The sequence below is a fragment of the Cannabis sativa genome, chromosome 3, assembly GCF_029168945.1.
Source record: "Cannabis sativa cultivar Pink pepper isolate KNU-18-1 chromosome 3, ASM2916894v1, whole genome shotgun sequence".
In the NCBI taxonomy this organism is placed as follows: Eukaryota; Viridiplantae; Streptophyta; class Magnoliopsida; order Rosales; family Cannabaceae; genus Cannabis; species Cannabis sativa.
This window is the reverse complement of record NC_083603.1, coordinates 1,968,256-1,986,622: the sequence shown is the minus strand read 5'-3', so window position 1 is coordinate 1,986,622 and position 18,367 is coordinate 1,968,256. Positions and strand designations below refer to the sequence as shown.

General features: G+C 31.2%; 3 protein-coding genes across 3 annotated transcripts; 1 reads left to right on the top strand and 2 right to left on the bottom strand.

The window, feature by feature from the left end:
• Positions 1-2,790: 2,790 nt before the first annotated feature.
• LOC115709405 (carotenoid 9,10(9',10')-cleavage dioxygenase 1) lies at positions 2,791-7,815 on the bottom strand. The gene is made up of 14 exons (XM_030637502.2): positions 7,311-7,815; positions 7,031-7,101; positions 6,461-6,475; positions 6,268-6,379; positions 6,073-6,172; positions 5,721-5,783; positions 5,512-5,622; positions 5,241-5,425; positions 4,771-4,909; positions 4,560-4,677; positions 4,368-4,469; positions 3,579-3,836; positions 3,367-3,478; positions 2,791-3,154 (listed from the first exon to the last, which is right to left on the bottom strand). The coding sequence occupies exons 1-14, from the start codon at positions 7,617-7,619 to the stop codon at positions 3,125-3,127; spliced, it is 1,725 nt and encodes a 574-aa protein (XP_030493362.2). The 5' UTR covers positions 7,620-7,815; the 3' UTR covers positions 2,791-3,124.
• Positions 7,816-7,945: 130 nt separating this feature from the next.
• Positions 7,946-12,305, bottom strand: LOC115709406 (carotenoid 9,10(9',10')-cleavage dioxygenase 1). Its single transcript, XM_030637505.2, has 14 exons — positions 12,011-12,305; positions 11,688-11,758; positions 11,473-11,487; positions 11,261-11,372; positions 10,767-10,866; positions 10,542-10,604; positions 10,251-10,361; positions 9,987-10,171; positions 9,663-9,801; positions 9,364-9,481; positions 9,180-9,281; positions 8,811-9,062; positions 8,623-8,734; positions 7,946-8,146 (listed from the first exon to the last, which is right to left on the bottom strand). Exons 1-14 carry the CDS (start codon positions 12,251-12,253, stop codon positions 8,117-8,119), a joined length of 1,653 nt encoding a protein of 550 aa, XP_030493365.2. The 5' UTR covers positions 12,254-12,305; the 3' UTR covers positions 7,946-8,116.
• A 3,149-nt stretch (positions 12,306-15,454) lies between these two features.
• Positions 15,455-18,091, top strand: LOC115709407 (protein APEM9). Its single transcript, XM_030637506.2, has 7 exons — positions 15,455-15,601; positions 15,836-15,934; positions 16,020-16,190; positions 16,275-16,352; positions 16,830-17,112; positions 17,401-17,744; positions 17,816-18,091. The coding sequence occupies exons 2-7, from the start codon at positions 15,861-15,863 to the stop codon at positions 17,946-17,948; spliced, it is 1,083 nt and encodes a 360-aa protein (XP_030493366.2). The 5' UTR covers positions 15,455-15,601; positions 15,836-15,860; the 3' UTR covers positions 17,949-18,091.
• The last annotated feature ends 276 nt before the right edge of the window (positions 18,092-18,367 follow it).

Genomic DNA, 18,367 nt, shown 5'->3' with positions numbered 1-18,367 from the left:
GTCTTTTGCCACTATTATGAGCTTATAAATACCCCAATAATGTATAGAAAAAAGAGACTGGATAATTCTCTGTAGGAAAAACATTCATCAATAACTGTGACTCGTGGACTAAGGCTCATTAATGCCCCAACTACGTAAAAATTTTCTTCTTCACTTTCATTAATCATCTCTAATTAATAGTTGCAAAAACATCAATCAACAATAAAAATGTAATATATATTTTATCTATTAAGTTTTTAAATATATTTGTATCATATGTATTATATTTTTAAATTATTATTTTTTAAATTAAAATATTAATTATATATAATTTTTTTAAAAAGTATATAAATATGTATTGATTTGATTGGATCGTTATTTTTACATGTCAATCAACATTCAATCTGCACTTAGTGAATTTGAGTGGATTGGATTGAGTATTTTATGAACACTCCTATTGCAATAATGCTTTTGTTTTTAAATTTTTTAATCACAAAAATAAAAGTAAAATTTTTATTTTAAATATTTTGTTTTTTTAAAAAAAAATGTGTTCTATAACCGCTTTTTTTTTAATTTTAAAAATAAAAAATAAGTGTGTTTTGTAAATTTCATTTTTATTTTCATTATTTGTTGATTTTATTTAAGTCAGATCCAAGTCCAATTTTGAGGCTAGGATCGGGGCTGGGTCCGGGGTTGAAGTTAGGGTCCAAGGTTGGGGTCTAGATCCGGGTCCAAGGCTAGGGTCCGAGTTTGGTTCCGGGATCAGGGTCAGGGTCTGGGTTCATATCTAAGGTCGAGGTCCAGGTTTAGGTCTGGGGCTTGGGTTCGGGGTCTGGGATCAGGATCTGGGTTCGAGATCTGGGTCTAGGGTTTAGGTCAAGATCGGGGTCCAAGTCCAGGTCTAGGTTTAGAGTTCGAGTTTGAGATCCAAGTCTGGGTTGGTGTTTGGGTTCGAGGTTGAGCCAAGGTTCGAATTCCAAGGTCTAGGTTGGATCAATATCAAAAATATTGATTTTAAAAAAAACTATTTAAAAATTTTTAAAAGTGATTTTTTTTTGTTTTCAAAATTGAAAAGTGAAAACTGTTTTATAAAACATGATTTCAGAAAATATTCACTTTTCTAATTTTAAAAATAAAAAAAATAACTGATTAAAAAATTGGGAAAAAAACAAAAAAATACAAAAAAGGAAAAAAAATTACAAAAATACTTTGGGCCGGCCCATTAAACATTTATACAGTCCACATACAAATATTTACAAAAATACCACATGCACTAAGCCTTCACAGGAGCGAACCATGAAGATGAAAATACGCGCTCGTTTCAAAACTGCAAAACAACCAAAATGAAACCAAAGCGAGAAAAATACAACTATTAATTCAATTGATCTGATTCAAATAAAACTGATGAAAAAGCACAATGACCACAACTATATTAAATTGAATTAAGTGTTGTGGTTTTTCAAGTTGATTTACAGTTGCATCATTATTTTATATTAGTTTAATTCAATTGTTTGCAAGAATTTATTTTGGAAATAAGAAAAGGAGAAAACACTTTGAGAAATAGTTAGTTTCTGAAATAAATTTAAACGTTTCTTAATAGTTTCATTTTAGTTTTATTATAGTTTATTAACAGCAATAAATATAAATTGTAAATAAACAAGTATACAAACTATAATAAAACTATAAAAAAACTAAAAACAAACTGACAAGCAGAAACAACTCTACGAATATAAACTACAAACATCTAAATCGAATTGTTACCTAAAAAAGAACAGCAAACAACTATACCTAATAATATTCCCAAAACACATCATACATAAACATATTAAACTATTAAAAAACTAGAAAAAAAAAACTAAAACCCACTGATTAGAGACACTAAAACAAAAACAAATGTTTCAAAATATCTAAAAAAAACTAGAAACACAAACAGAACATAAAACACAACAAAAATGGAACGAAAATAATAAGAAACAAACTAAAATGCCAAACCCAAGAACAAAATAAAATTGATTAAACAAAAATAAAGTCCTAAAAATCCAAAGAAAACCAAACGAAATTTTAAAATGAAAAACCTAAAATATCACAAACCAGAAAAAACCAAAACGATGAAATGGAAATACAAGAAAATGTTTAAAATGGGGGGAAACGAAAATGAAACTGAAAACCAACCTCTGTTCAAACTTCGGCAGAGGCACTAGCTTTTTCACTAGAAATTTCTTCAACCATTTGCTCCTCCACATTGAGCTTCGATTTCTTCTCTTCAACAATCGGACGTTTACCCTTTGCTTTGTTAGCCAAAGATTTCAAGCCCATTTTCGATTTTTTTTTTCTGAACTGGGGAAAGAGATGAGGATGAACGAGTGATGACCATTTTATAAAGAAATTTGAAACAAGAATAAACTGAGAGGGAAAAAAACTTGAGAAATCGTGGGTTGAGTGAGAGTTGAAATTTTTTGGAAGAACAAAAAATGAGAGAGAAAAAATCGTGATGAATAATGAGTAGTTATGCTTCAACAATGGAGGTTATTGATCTTCCAAACAAAAAAAAAACTGAAAGAAAATCCAAAATCAAATGAAAAGAAAAGGAAAAAAGAGAAAGAAGAGAGTGGAAGTTGATTGATGTGTGATAGAAAAGAAAAAAAGAGAAAGAAGAGAGTGGAAGTTGATTGATGTGTGATGGGGATGACACATGTGTCTGTGCATGAGAATGGTGTGTAAGTGGTATTATTGTAATAAAATAAAGATGGTAAGTAAAAATGTTGATGTACGCGTGTAGGAGTAAAACAGTAATAAAATGTGCAAAACAGATTTTTGGTGTAAAAATTTCTAAAAAATTATTATTTAGATATTAAATATATTTATCATCTTATATTAAAAGGGTCCACATGAGTTTTAGGATTCATAGTGAGTGTCCTGATAATATATTCATTGTTGTTTCGTGGTGATTTTCCTAAGTAAAATTTTAATTAGGAATAAAGTTAAAAGTAAAAAAATTATGTCTAGAACAAACTATTGATTGGCATTATTAGAAAATTAGTGTGAATAAATTATTTGGTCGAAACTCGGAATAGATGAAGAAGGACAACAGAGTAAAACGAACGTAAACATTTAGCTTCCTCCGTTTACAGATTAGGTTCACAGTTCAGAGCTCTGCTTGTTCTTGTAGTTGTTCCTGATCAAATATCAAAACAATACTTAAAACATTCAATTTCACCAAAATGACAATAAATAATATCTTTTATCTTTAAATTCTGTTAACAACATATTAGATTCTCTTCTCTATGATTTCACTATCACCATCACATTGGTCTCATCTATAATTAAATATAATATAATTTAATACGGCGTACCAAACAAGCATTTAGAATAATACTGATTACTGACCTCGGTGACAAAGAAGGCATGGAATCCATATGGAACTCTACAAGGCAAATGAATAACCGCGATCGGATCAGCTGACATTGTTTTCGCGTCAATCACATGTACTTCTGATTTTCTGCAACAATGAAAGAAATGCAAAACTTCATCATCACAAAGATTGTAACTAATAATCATATATCTATTTTGTAAACAAATTGGTCTATAAGAAAATGTACTCAGAATTCTCATTATGAACAAAGAATATTAGGTAGCCATCATCTTCTTCAGAATCAAATCCGGGAACTTTGGGGACAAATATTGCTTCGGAACCAAATCGACCAGGTCCAAGATCATACAAGCCCTGAACATTACCACCAATCTCTATGCATGTTTTTTCATCATCACTTTCCGGTTCAGCATTCAGATCGAACTTGACTATGCCTGAGATTTTTGCAATGCTGTCCAGTCTGGTTCCGTACACATAACGCTGTTTCCTGATTTTATTCACCCCAAAGACAATTTTAGAAAGAAAAATGTTAACGAGCACAACCACAGCGTGTTATAACTTTATTGGTATAACTAAGAATCAAATTCTACGTATTTTATTTTAGGATAAATACTATTTTAAATCCTGTATTTTTCAAAAATTATTGATTTGACTATTCGTTTCGTTACTTAAATAACAAATCGGATCTTGTGTTTTCTAAAATAGTACAAAATACTACCCTAAGCTCAATTTTCGTTAAGTTAAAACTTAATAATAACCTGACCTGGAGACATTATAACAATATTAGTTTGACGAATATTGAGTTTAGGGTATTATTCTGTACTATTTTAGAAAATTCAGGATTTGATTCGTCATTTAACAAAGCGGATATGTACCATTTAATTTAATAATAATCATAAAAAATCGCTAACTATTTATAAAGTGTCACCTTGTGATGGTGTTTGACACCGCTAGTGCCTAATAACAATTCTAACTTTAACTATTCTTTTACAAAATGAGAAAAAGGAAATGTATAGACCTGCTAGTGTAGCTCTCATTTATCCTTGGAAATTCTAGAGCTGATGCTGAGAGTTTACGTTGGGATGCTAAACCAGTTTTCAAGTTGAATCTCAACTCATACCTGAAGCAATAAGAACAACATCAGAAAAATTTACATGCTACTGAAAAGTGAAAAATTTTAGTATCAATAAAATGTTCAAAATCCTCTTACAGCTCTGTTCTGAAATGATTAAGTTTTTTTTTTATTTCCCCACTGATCATATTCATATCTATATTGTCGAGACGACAAGTGATCAGAACAACTTCGTCTTCCTCTTCCCATGCATTGGCTAATAAAAATTGGTTTGGTTGCATAACGAGATCAGGAACAGCATAAACTAATGCCTACTTTTCTCTAAGATAGGGAAGAAAAGGGTACGCACCATTATGAAATATGTAACAGCTTGGAAGCTCGAACCATTTGATTAGAAGCTCGTCCTTTGCATACCGTGGAAGGACACCAAAGCGAGCTTTCTTAGTTGCGTCAAATGACAATATAAGCTTGTTTTCCATCACCATTTCCTGTTAATTTGAAGCCAAATCCATGGCAATGTACCAAAATTAATTTGGTTGACAAGATGAAACACATTGTACCTTTACTTTTTGTTATTACTGATTGAACCCTTTATTTTTATAAATGACATATTGGATCCTGTATTTTTTAAAATGGTACAAAATAGTATCTTGAGCTATTTTTTGTGAAAATAAAATTTAATAATAATCCGAATAGTTGTTATGAAAAGACTAACTATTTTTTGCTTCTTCAAGTTATCGAAAATTGAGCTCAAGTACTATTTGTATCATTTGAAAAATACAGGATTCAAACAGATATTAACCCTAATATCTAATATACCTTCGGTTTGAAATACAAAGGAAGATCCATGAAAATAGCATAATTTTGAGTAATGGCAAAGTCATGCATCATGATGGGGTCTGATATTGTTATCGGTACTTGATCGTGCATGAAACCATCCTTCGAAATAACTCTGTATGTTACGTATGGAGGAGAGAGCGAATAACCGAATGTAAACATTTCACCTGCATTCGAAAATTGGCAACTTAGGAGAAATCCATTATAGCTGGCTAACTAAAAAAACTTATGAAGATGTGTGGTGTGTGCTCACCAGTAAAAGGGTCAACCTTTGGATGAGCTGTGAATGTATGTGCCAATCTCTTGTCATAATCCAGCATTCCAAGTGTTTGCAAATCCCCATCTTCCAAGACTTTAAGAACATCTTCATGATCAAAATTATATGTTTCTAGTCAATTTCGGTATGAATCTAGTGGGATTACATCAAGTTTAAGAAGAAGAAAAAAGAGTGATGAAGCTTACATGGTTTGTCTGCCTCATGAAGTACTAAAAGTTTCCCATGGTGATAAACAAGAGCTGTATTAGCTGGAAGAGAGTGATAGAAAACAATTAGTCCTTCCATTACTAAGGGTAAGAAAGTGTCTGAGTAATTATATGCCTCCTTATTAAACCAAAGAAAGAACAGAATTTTCAGCAAGAATGTATGTAACAGAGTTGTGTTAAACAAGTCTAATGATTGGTAACGAGTCCTCTTCGAGACTAGACAAATCACCAAATTGCATTCTTCGAAACATATCAATCAATCAATCTCCCAATTGAACCAAAATTCTATTTTCTCATTCTATTCATTATCCATTTCTATATATACATATACCTGTTCCATTTCCGTAAGAGAAATCTAATACTTCGAATTTATCTCTCAACATTTGAATGCTAAACATGAACAATCCGAAAAGCCCTTTAAGGTCTCCAACCTGAGAATTCCATACCATAGCAGATTAAAGACAAGTCATTATGGCAACATATAAACATGTACAAGAGTTGGCATTGTTTTCTGAGTCTAAGATACCTTTAAGAACTTAGCACCTCCAAAATATTCTTCTTGTTTAAGACGTGATGTTTTAACATAACGAGAAACATATGTTGCTTTTCCATCTTTGATCCGCACACCATGAACCATGCTTCAAATTTAAACATCTCATTCAGTAGTTCATACACATACACATACATATACATATAGAGAGAAGCAAAAGAACATACACCCATCTCCATCAAACCTGCACAGAGAGTAAGAAAAAAAAAACATAATAAGCAAAGTCAATCAATTAATAATATTAAAAGAGATAATCTAGCTGAAATTGTAATCATTTTTCTGAGGCTAATTAGGCATTTTGCCTTGACCAAATTATGCCCCTGAACCTTTTAGAAAGTTAAAAATTCCACTCGAATTATTAAGATTATTGGATTCAAGATTTTTGTCCAATTTTATTAACGAAAGTCTGACATAGATGAAAATTTAGGGGCAAGAGTTGATACATGTCAAAGTTCGGAGGGTGTAATTTATATATGGACAATTTCCGCATTAGTAAAATTAAACGAAATTAGACAGAATTTTTTGAATCTAACAATCTCAATAGTTCGTGAGTAATTTTTAACAGCCTGAAAATTTGAAGGATATAATTTAGTGCATGTCGAAGTTTTGGCGGCAAAAGTTTTAATTAGCCTTTTTATTATGATAAATGAGCTCATACAGCTGAACAGAGAACTTAAATAATTTCCAATTGTTCAATTAAATATAGTTTCTTTCAAAAAAAAATAATTAAATATAGTACCAATGATATCCAGCTACTGGAGCAAACTTGGAATTTGAACCCACACGAACAAACTCTCCATTTAAACATTCCTAAAAACATGAACAAAGAATATTCAAAAACTAACTGCATGCAGTACAAAAATGAAGCCCAGATCAATAAAGGGTCTCATATGAAAACAATTAACAATTTCAACACAAACCCAAGTCGTAAAGATCTGATTTTCATCCAAAGTTTCAATCTTTATTTAAAAAAAAAAAACATAATAACTCGAAGTTCATAAAGGGCAAGAAATACTAACAGGAAGGTAACCCATTACTGGGAGGTCCTTTATGGGAGGTGTTTCAGGAACCGAAGTGAAGTTACCGGAGAGATAATGTTGATGTTGTGAAGAGTCATACATAAGCTTAACAATCACATTTTCAAACCAGTCGATGAGTTTTGATGTCAAACCTTTGTTGGGCTTCGGATTCACCGTCACTATCCCTTTCACTGTTCCACCATTGTTGCAGCTGTTATTCTTCTTCTTCTTCTTCACCTCCAATTCCACCATACTCCTTAGTGGGTTTTGCTTTCTTCTCTGTTCACATTTCAAAGGTCGAACATACATAGCTATATAATATATATTCAAGAACAGAGGAGAATTAGCAATCTTTTACCATTTCCACTCGTGTCTGGTGTTGACACGTGGAGTTTATTAAATTATCTAATTGGCTCTGTTTTTTATTTTTATTTTTTGTACTTTTGTTTCACGGGGTTGAGTTCTTTGTCACCATATTCTTATAATTATATTTCTGTGTATGAATTGAATCTGTGAACACTGACTCTACCAAGTACCAACTATTCACATGACCATTGATGAAATACAATATATAGAAGTTAAGTACAATGATCTATAAATATATATATATAAAGAGAGAGAGAGAGAGAGAGAGAGAGGTGTAATATCCAGTTGTATTGAAGAAATTATAGGTGTTACAGACGGTGTAATTTATATGGCTAAGAAATATGTAAAATAAATAGAAAATACATTGTTTGATTTGATGAACTTGGAAAATGAGCTAATTTACAAGTTTGGCATCCTCTTCTTTGGTAAAGCTTTGCACTTTAGAGTGTTGCCTGTTCTTGCAGTTGTTCCTGATCAAGAACCATTAAATTCAAATGAGTCCAATCATTTATATTATTAAATCATAAAAAAAATGAAAAAAAAAACTCGATAATTGTCTTTCCTGATTATTGTTCTTCATATCACAAGAAATTCAATTGAAATTCTCGTATAAATGCAGTCATGTCATATTTGAGAATTTGCTTCATGCCTTCTACTAAGTAGCATCCTAAGTTGGTTTTGAAGTTTAACTGTTTAATCTTAAGAACATTTTCATAAAATTTAATAATGAACATTTTTGAATAATTTCTCTTTTCGAATAAGCTTAAAAAAGTTCTAGATTTAAGAAAAAGTTACTAAATTCAATTTTATTTTCTTTCAAATTCACATATTTTTTTGTTCAAGTAAATAATAATAATAAAAAGAATCCAATATATAAGATAAGTAATAGGAGAAATCAAGACTAGAGTTCAGATATCCAAACCCGAAAAATAAGCATTGTACTGACCTCAGTCACAAAGAAAGCATGGAATCCATATGGAACTCTATGGGGCAAATCAACAACCGCAACAGGATCTGACGACATTGTTTTCGCATCAATAACATGTACAGCTGATTTTCTGCATGATGAAAATCCAACTTCAGAATGCATTCTAATGTTATGAATAATCAGATTGAAAGGGATGAAATTATTACTTGGTATTCTCATCATGAACAAAGAATATTAAGTATCCATCATCTTCTTCAGACTCGACTCCAGGAACCTTTGGGACAAATATAGCCTCTGAACCGAATCGCCCCGGTCCCAGGTCATAGAGTCCTTGAACATTTCCACCAACCTCAAGACATTTTTTACCACTTTCTGGTTCAGCATGCAGATCAAACTTGACAATTCCTGTGACTTTTGCAATGCTGTCCAGTCTGGTTCCATACACATAACGTTGTTTCCTGCATTTACTCGCAAAAATGAAGAAATGTGAAATGGGAGAACAGAGATAAAACTTGAAAGCAAATATAAAAATCAAATGAAAAAGTAACACAGTGTCCTTCCATCATGTAAATTACCTGCCGGTGTAGCTCTCATTCACCCGAGGAAAATCTACAGCTGATGCTGAAAGTTGTTTTTGGGTAGCTAGACCAGTTTTCATGTTGAATCTCATCTCGTACCTAAAAAAGAAGGGTGTAATAAAATCAGATACAATAGCCCCCACAAAGAAGATTTTATGTTAACATGTTGAAATTCTCTTACAGCTCGTTTGAGAAATTTTCAAGCTTTTCTTTGACAGTCCCACTGACCATGTCCAAATCAGGATTCTCAAGACGACAAGTGATCAGAACAACTTCGTCTTCCTCCTCCCATGCATTTGCTATGAATTGGCAAAAATACAAACAGGGTCATGAAAAAAGTTTCAAACCTCCTTATTAGATAATAGCTTAAGGTGACAAAGGTAACTTGCAATCTATAATATGGACCAGCTCAACCACTGGAAAACTTGACCCAAAACACACACAGACAGACATAAAAGGTAGGAAGGCCAGAGTGTGCACCATTATGGAATATGAAGCAATTTGGAAGCTCGAACCATTTGATCAAAAGCTCATCCTTTGCATACCGTGGAAGCACGCCAAAGCGAGCCTTTTTGGTGGCATCAAAGGAGAATATCAGTTTTTTCTCCTTCACCATTTCCTGGAAATTAAAACATTATGAGGTAAATCCCAAACAACATATCAACACACATTGCACAGTTAAGAAAATCACGAAGCATGAGCATCTCGTGTCTACAAACCCCTGGCAATTTGTGTGAGGACTTATGTCTAAAAGAATGATGAATTAAATTGTCTAAAACAGTTAGAAATCAAGAATGAACATACCTTTGGTTTGAAAATCAGGGGAAGATCCATGAAAATTGCATAATTCTCAGTAATGGCAAAGTCATGCATCATGATTGGATCTGATACTGTTATAGGAACCGGCTCATGCATGAAACCATCCTTCGAAATAACTCGGTAAGTTATGTATGGAGGAGTATGTGCATAGCCAAATGTAAACATCTCTCCTGCATTAGGAACCTTGTAATGAGCAAAGTGAAGACTCGCCAACTAAAAATTGTACTTTATGAGAGTTTCCTCAATCACCTGTAAATGGATCAACCTTTGGATGAGCTGTGAATGAATGTGTCAATCGCTTGTCATAATCCAGCAGGCCGATTGTTTGCAGATCTCCATCTTCCAAGACTTTAAGGACATCTGCATGGTTAAACATGCATAATTTCATTCCGCATGACAAACAAATAAGAAGGATCAAACTATATGGGTTGGGACCCTGGATAAAAAACAGCTTTTTTATATATAAGTTAATAGTTGGTCTTGGACCATGGAAAACATCACTAATCAGAAGCAGGGTTAAAGAAAGAATTATATACTTACAAGGTTTATCTGCCTCTGACAGTGCTAGAAGTTTCCCATGGTGATATATAAGAGCTGTATTAGCTGCAGGAAGAGGTTCACAAACAGTAAGTTTCAATCAATACTTCAGAAAATAATTAGTATCAGATGTAGAGTTGTGCTCAAATAATATGCAAGCTCAGTAGAGGGTCACACATAATTTCATATTTGGTCCACTTCTTAAGGATCATGAAATTCATTATATACCTGTTCCGTTTCCATATGAAAGATCTAATACTTTGAGTTTTGCTCTTAGCATTTGCATGTTGACCATGAGTAATCCAAAAAACCCTTTCAGGTCTCCAATCTGAAAGTTTCATAGAAGAAAGTTTAATCTTAAAACTGAAAACAAATTTTGCATTAAGATTTTTGTGAAGTCTATTATTAGGGAGCAATATTGAAGAAAATTATGATTAATTGCATGAATGACCAAGGAAGCAAACTTACTGAAATAGAAACTTGTGCATATTATAATAATAAAGATAGAATACAAACAAACAAATCATTACCAAACAATATGAGATCACATTTGTTTATACATCTAACTACATTAAACATAAAGGGTACATATATATTTTCACTTTGTGTTCATTTTGTACAATTTTTAAACAATTATGAAAATTGAATCCAATATTCTTCAATTGGACACAAAGTATTCTAAATTATGAATGAAAATGAACTATATTCTTAAGTATTGCTACCTTCATGAATTTGGAACCTCCAAAGTATTCTTCTTGTTTAATACGTGAGGTTCTAACATAGCGGGAGACATATGTTGCTTTTCCATCCTTGATTCGCAAACCATGAATCATACTGCAAAGTTACCAAATGTACATAATTCAGTAAATAGTATGCATATTGTTAAACTCAATTAGATAAATAAGTTTTCACAATGGAGCAGAAGAGCACACACCCATCTCCATCAAACCTGCACAAAGAGCAAGAAAACAAAAATCAGGCCAAAACCCCACTATATTAATATCTGAACTAGTTTTCTCAAGAGTTAAGCAAGCTGAACCAACCCCATTTGATCAAATTATAACACTAAACCTCAAAATCAATCAAAATTTGGCTTCATTCAAGAATTGATTATATCATAAATTCAAAAGAAAAAGAAAAAGATTTTACCAGTGATATCCAGCTACTGGTGAAAACTTGGGATTAGGACCAACTCTAACAAACTCTCCATTTAAACACTCCTGTATACACAATTACCATAGCTTAAACACAATAAAAGTGCTCAACAAAGTGAATTCCAATCCAAGAATCCATAACCAGTATCAGAAATTATGGTTTGAAGCTATAAACACAGTATTTAATCATTACAACTCTAATCAACAATTAACTGACTAAAAATCACTACACAAATCAATTGAGGTTTAGCAAAACCACAGTGATTCCTTTCCTTCCTATTACTGTAACAGAGAAACAGTGTAATAATCGAAATGTACCGGGAGGTAACCGATGACAGAGAGGTCTTTGATCGGAGGAGTTTCATCGCGAATGGGAGCAAAGTTACCGGAAAGATAGTGTTGAGGCTGAGAAGAGTCGTACATAAACTTAACGATGAGGCTCTCAAGGAAATCTACGAGCTTAGAAGAGAGACCTTTGTTAGGTTTTGGATTAACAGAGACGAATCCTCCATTAGCGCGGTCATTGTCGGAGCTAGTCTTGGTCTCATCGAGTTTCGCCATTGTTGTCTTCTTCTTCTTCTTCTTCTTCTTCTTCTTCTTTTTCAGTATTTAAAGCTCAGAATTTCTGATAATATCAACTTTTTGTTCAGTGGAGCTTTGGTGACGAGTTTGCCACGTGGAGCTTTAACAGCCAATTTAAATTTAATAATTATAATAACAATAATTAAAAATAAAAAAGAGTGAGAGAAATGTTAAAAAAGGCATCTAGAACTATACGATGTTCCATATAATTAAGATAATTTAATTGTAGCGTTAATACTTAATTACAATAATTTAGTTTAGGATTCATCTAATACTTAATTATACTAATAGCATTATAATACTGAGAAGAGTATTAGGCACTAGTGGTATTTTTTAGTAATTCTTTTAAATTTTTAAGTAGCATTGTTATTAGGCACCAGTGCTGTCTAACACTTTCAAGATGTATCGTCTTTTAGCTAGCGATCCTCCCTACAAGTTATTACATTAAATTATATGAGACTTGATACTTAGTTGATACGGTGCCTTTTAAGATTTTTTTTTAAGTTATATGTATAGAACTTCTGTAAATATTAGTCATTAAGTGTTAAATTATTATCCACGTACATTTTTTTATTGGTATATTTTAATTAAATTTTAAATAAAAAATAAAAACTGAATGACATGAATTAATTAAGAATTGTCAAGTGTCATGTGGCTACATAACACTTAACGATCAGATACTTATAAAAGTTCTAAAAATATAATTTGCATTATTACCGTCAAAAATTAAACTTAAATATTTATTTACAAACAATAAATTGATATTTATACCGCAAATTATTTTATTTTAATAATAATTATGTAATATTACTAGTTTTCTTTCTCATCGACGTAAAATTTAGTACTTTTTAAAAATAACCAATATAATATATTTTTGTCTAAAACTTTAAATATTAATATCGCTATTTATTTTAATAATACAGTAGAACCTCTATTTAAGAATACTCTATTCAAGAATAACCTCTAATTTGTTATAAAAAAATCAAGTCCCGATTTGGGCCAGTTATAAATAAGAATAACCTCTAAATTGTAATTAGTTATACATTTTTTAAGTCCCGTATTAACAAAGTATACCTCTATATAAGAATAATTACATCTTAATAAAATATATACATGTATTTTATAAATTTATTTATGTAAAATTAATAATTTTATTTTAAATTATAATACATATATGAAATTATATTTACTCCAAAATATTTCTATTATGATATAGTATTAATGATTATTTATTGTTATTATTGTAACATTGATATTTTTTTGTTTTTTAATTTTTTTTGTCTAGTGTAACTCTATTTAGTTATATTTTTTTGTTTTTTAATTTTTTTTGTCTAGTGTAACTCTATTTAGTTATAACCTCTCAATTACAATATAATTTACTTGGTCCCAAGTGTATTCTTGGATAGAGGTTCTACTGTAATAATAAATAGTTTGTTCCTAATTATTTAGAGTAGAATGAGTAATAGTAAGTTACTATTAGCAAAAGGATAACAATTTTGGCTTAGTATTTTTAAGTTTTTTTTATTAATTTTTATTTGATACAATGGTAAAATCTAAAAATTTAGTATTTATTAATATATTATTTTTGATTACAAATTGTCATTCTCATAAAAAAAATCTAGTGTTTGTTTGTGATATTTTAGGTAGTTTTTCAATATTAAAAATTGATGTTCTAGCTCTTTCTGTAATGTTATAATTTTATTGTTTAAATTTTGAAGGAATTTTATGATTTGGTTAAGAGAAATGAGGTGTCTAGTACTTTTTTATGTATTAATATCGATATTGGCCCAATTAAGTATCAGTTTTATTAATATAATAATTTTTAAAAAATATCGCTAGTTAATCGGAATGTGACCTATTGAAAAAGTACTAAGTACTACTGGTGCTTAATAATATTGCTCTTTGGTAAAACATACTAAATAAATAGACTGATATTCTGCGTTAATAAAGATGAAGATGCTATTCCATATTACAGTTCGTTTTTAACAGTTTGTTTGCCACGTCAGCTTTGCAGATTTTGCCAACAATTTCAAGAGCTTTTTTGTCGTTTTGTGAGTGGTTTGTTTCACTTGTTTGCCTCACTTTTGTTTTGTTTTATTTTTCTTTCTTTATTTTTGGGTTAATGAATATTATATTTGGGTTATAAATTAAATTGTGTGGTTTCTACTAATGTCAATTTTTTTATGATTAAAATTGGTCACTACATACCAAGTTCACATTCACAATCTTACTTGTGGAAGTATTGCATCATCAAATCCTTTTTTGTTCTTCTTTTATAATAAACATCAATTACAATGGTGTGAATAAAATATTCTTAAGAGTAAAGAAAGCATTTTTAAGTATGAATCATACTCGTTTATTCTTATGTGAAGATTTCGAACTACCCCCACTTAATTTAATTTATTTTATTTTAAAGGGTATTTTATAGTTCCAAATATTAGATGGGATCTTGTGATAAATATAAAGCTAATTAGAATTTTTGCTTTCTAAACTTTCACATGTACTAAATTATCATGTCCCTGAACTTTTATGACCGTTAAAAATTCCCCCTCAACTATTAAAATTATTAAAATTAAGCACTTTTATCTAATTTCATTTAATTTTACTAAATTAGTGATTGTTTATGTCATGCTCCTGAGACTTTAATATCTACCAAATCATGTCCCTTGTATTTTGACATATGTCAAATTATGCCTTTAAATTTTCATCCATATTAGACTTTTCTTACTAAAATTGGACAAAAATCCTTAAATCCAACAATTTCAATAGTTCATAGAGAATTTTTAACGACCAAAAAAATTTAGGGGGCATGATTTAGTACATCGAAACAAAAATCCTAATTAGCTTAAATATAATTTAATGGTTTTACATTTATTCTCACAAAGAAAAGAAAATAAATTAAGCTAACTAAAAATTTTGTTCTTTGAACTTTGACATGTAACAAATCATGTTCGTTGTTGATTTTTATTTAATTTCATTCAATTTTACTAATTCGGTGATTGTTCATGTACTAAATCATATTTTACGAACTTTAATATTTACCAAATCATGCATCTCAAATTTTAACATGTATCAAATCATATCATCTAAACTTTTATTTATATTAAACTTTTTTCATTAAAATTAGATAAAAATCTTAAACACAACAATCTTAATAATTGAAGAGAATTTTTAAAAGATTTATGATTTGGTAGATATAAAAATTACAAAAATCCTAATTAACCTAAAAAAAAATCCCAATTTCTTGAATTGTCTGCTGTTGCCCTAGGTCACCAAACAATATCATCTTCAACCTCTCTTCCTCGTATCGTCATCCTCCCACAACAGGTACTTCTCTCCTTTTCCCTTTCAATTACAAAACTCCAATTAGCTTTTACGAGTCCCTTAATTGATTGTATATGAAAGATTATAAATTTATGGATTATTGTTCGGTTTAATTTTGTGATGTAGATGAGAGTCTTCAATTTTTTAATTTTGGTGCTAATTTGATCTCATTAGTTGAACAATTCATCATAGTTGTCAATAAAAATGTAATCTTTCTTCTTATATAAACAAAATTAGGGCTTTTGTGCTTCGAGACAGTGAAATGGGAATGGAAGAGGTGGGAGAAATAGGATCATTACATTCCCAAATTTGGGAGCAAATTGAGCTTGCTGAAAGGTAATTCAATTCAATTTTCTACTTTCTTTCTTTTGATTTGAACAACTCTTGTCGATTGTATGTAATTATATATCTATGTATACAGCTACCTTGTTTGTTCCTTGTATGAAGAAGCAGCTTCATTAGCTTCTTCTATTCTGAACCAACTTTCTACAATTGTAACTGGGCATGATGATGATGATGATGGTGTTGAACTTCATGACATGTTAGAATCAGCTGGAATGGTCCTTGTCCAGTCCTTGAATGAGCTTGGCAGGTAGCTAGCTACATACATGATTTTCTTTTCTTTTTTGCTCTGCTCTGCAATTTCTCTGACTTGTTTTGATGGATTTGCAAGCAGGGTATCAGAAATTCTGAATGAGCTCAAACAATCATTTTCTTCAGTTGGAGCCATTCCCCTTCAAGTTCTTCTTGCTGGGTACTTTCAATTTTATATCATAGCACATCATATCTATCTAGGGGTGCCAATTTAGTTAGTTTAACACGAATACAACACGAGAGTTTATGGGTTCAACACCACACGAAAATTATGCTAGTCGTGTTCATGTTTGTCATCTAAAATAAATTTGAGAACAACTCCACATGACACGGACCTGACACAATAACACTAGAAACAATAATTTAGCTTACAACATGAACACAACACGAGATTTGGCAGGTTCAACACGAAGTGAAACTTATGCGAGACGTGTTCGTATCTGTGTTGTACAAAGTTTTGTGTCACGTGTCGTGTTCGTGTTGACAATTTTTAAGTAATTTTAAGATCTCAACACACTGAGCCAACATGAATTGCAACTCCTATATCATCAACTAAGTGCTTCTATTAACATGTTTGGGGTGTGGAATTTGATCTCTGTGTGTAGTATAGGAATTTTCATCCTATTTTGTTTTCCAGGGCATGTTTCCAGATATCACAAAGTCCTTCGAGTGTTCGGAATTTTCTTGAAGAGTTTCTTAGTAAGTGGAGATTTGTGGATGACGATTACTATGTTCTTGCTAATGATGAAACTAGTGTTGATTATGTAAAAGGATGCAGTGGGCGCTTTAGGTTGAGTGTTGATGATTATCTTGATGTTGTTGAGGTCTATGTTATGAAGGTTCTTGCAACCACTTTAAATGATTTAGACCTTGCAATCCACTGGGTTGAGAAAGCCGAGCTACCGAAAGACAGACGACAGGTAAAATTCAATTGATTGAAGTGATTATACTTGAGTTATGTTTTGCCCCTAACATGAAAATTGCACAAAACTCTTGAATCCCACATGCCTGAATTTGTTATTTGGAACCATTCACTAATGTCATCTTCAAGAACCTTAGACTCAAGTTCAACGATGCTCGGTTTATCTTCTTGTTTTTCCTTTGTTGATTATGAGATTACAGCTGCTGATGCTAAGTTGAACTATATGAAATCCTTAATTTTTATCAAGTTTATTGAAATATAAGATTCATGAACACAGTTTTTTTAGGGACTTCTAAGAAGATTACACTCTCTACATTCTGCGAGAGCAACAACAACTTCGTCAAGAAGATCCTCAGCTTTGTCGGGAGATAACCCGAAAAAACAGATAAACATTCCTAATGGATCGCCACAAGTGTCAGACAACAATTACCCTCTAAACGATGATAAAATTGGAAAACAATCAGTAATAAGATTTTCCAAAGGAGTGACCCCGTACGACTGGTGGTACCGCACCTTAAATCTAAAGCTCGGTAACATTCAGATAGCCATATCAAACAAGAAGGTTGCATTTGGCTGTTTAATCGTGCTTGTGTATTGGATTTTAAGACGAAAACAAGCTAGGCTAAAAGGGTAAGCTTGTTTCTGTTGAAGAAGGCACCTGAATCTTTGTGGTTATCATCTGACATGTTTTATCTTTTCAGGATTATTAAGAGACAAGCTTTGAACATAAAGAAGGGTGTTGTAGACTTGTGGCAACTTGCATTTTCTTACCAAGTGAATCCTTTAGCTGCTATGCAGTCTCCTCCTGCGCCATTGCGTGGAGCTCAAAGATGAAGTGCTACAGAAGAATGATTCAATGGAACTTCTCTTTCCTTGTTTCTGATCTATGAATTTGTGATGCTTACATTTCACTGTATCTCGAATCAGAATAATCAATTGGTGAAATAAATGAGTTTAAAATATAAAATAATTAAAAATAATATTTTATTATGTTTACTAAACTGTCCGGAAAGAAAAATGGAATGTAAAATAGAAATGAAGTAAGTTATGAAGATAATAGGCATTTCCTATAAAGATGTTTGTAAATTTTTCTCCATTTTTTTTACCTAATTTAAGTGAGTTTTAGTAAATAAGTGAATGAAAATTAATACTATATAATTGATTATTATACCCATTAAGTAAACATACCATAAGGTTCTTAGTTCTTACCATGTTCAAAGTTTTGAATAAGAATTACATAATAAAATGATGTT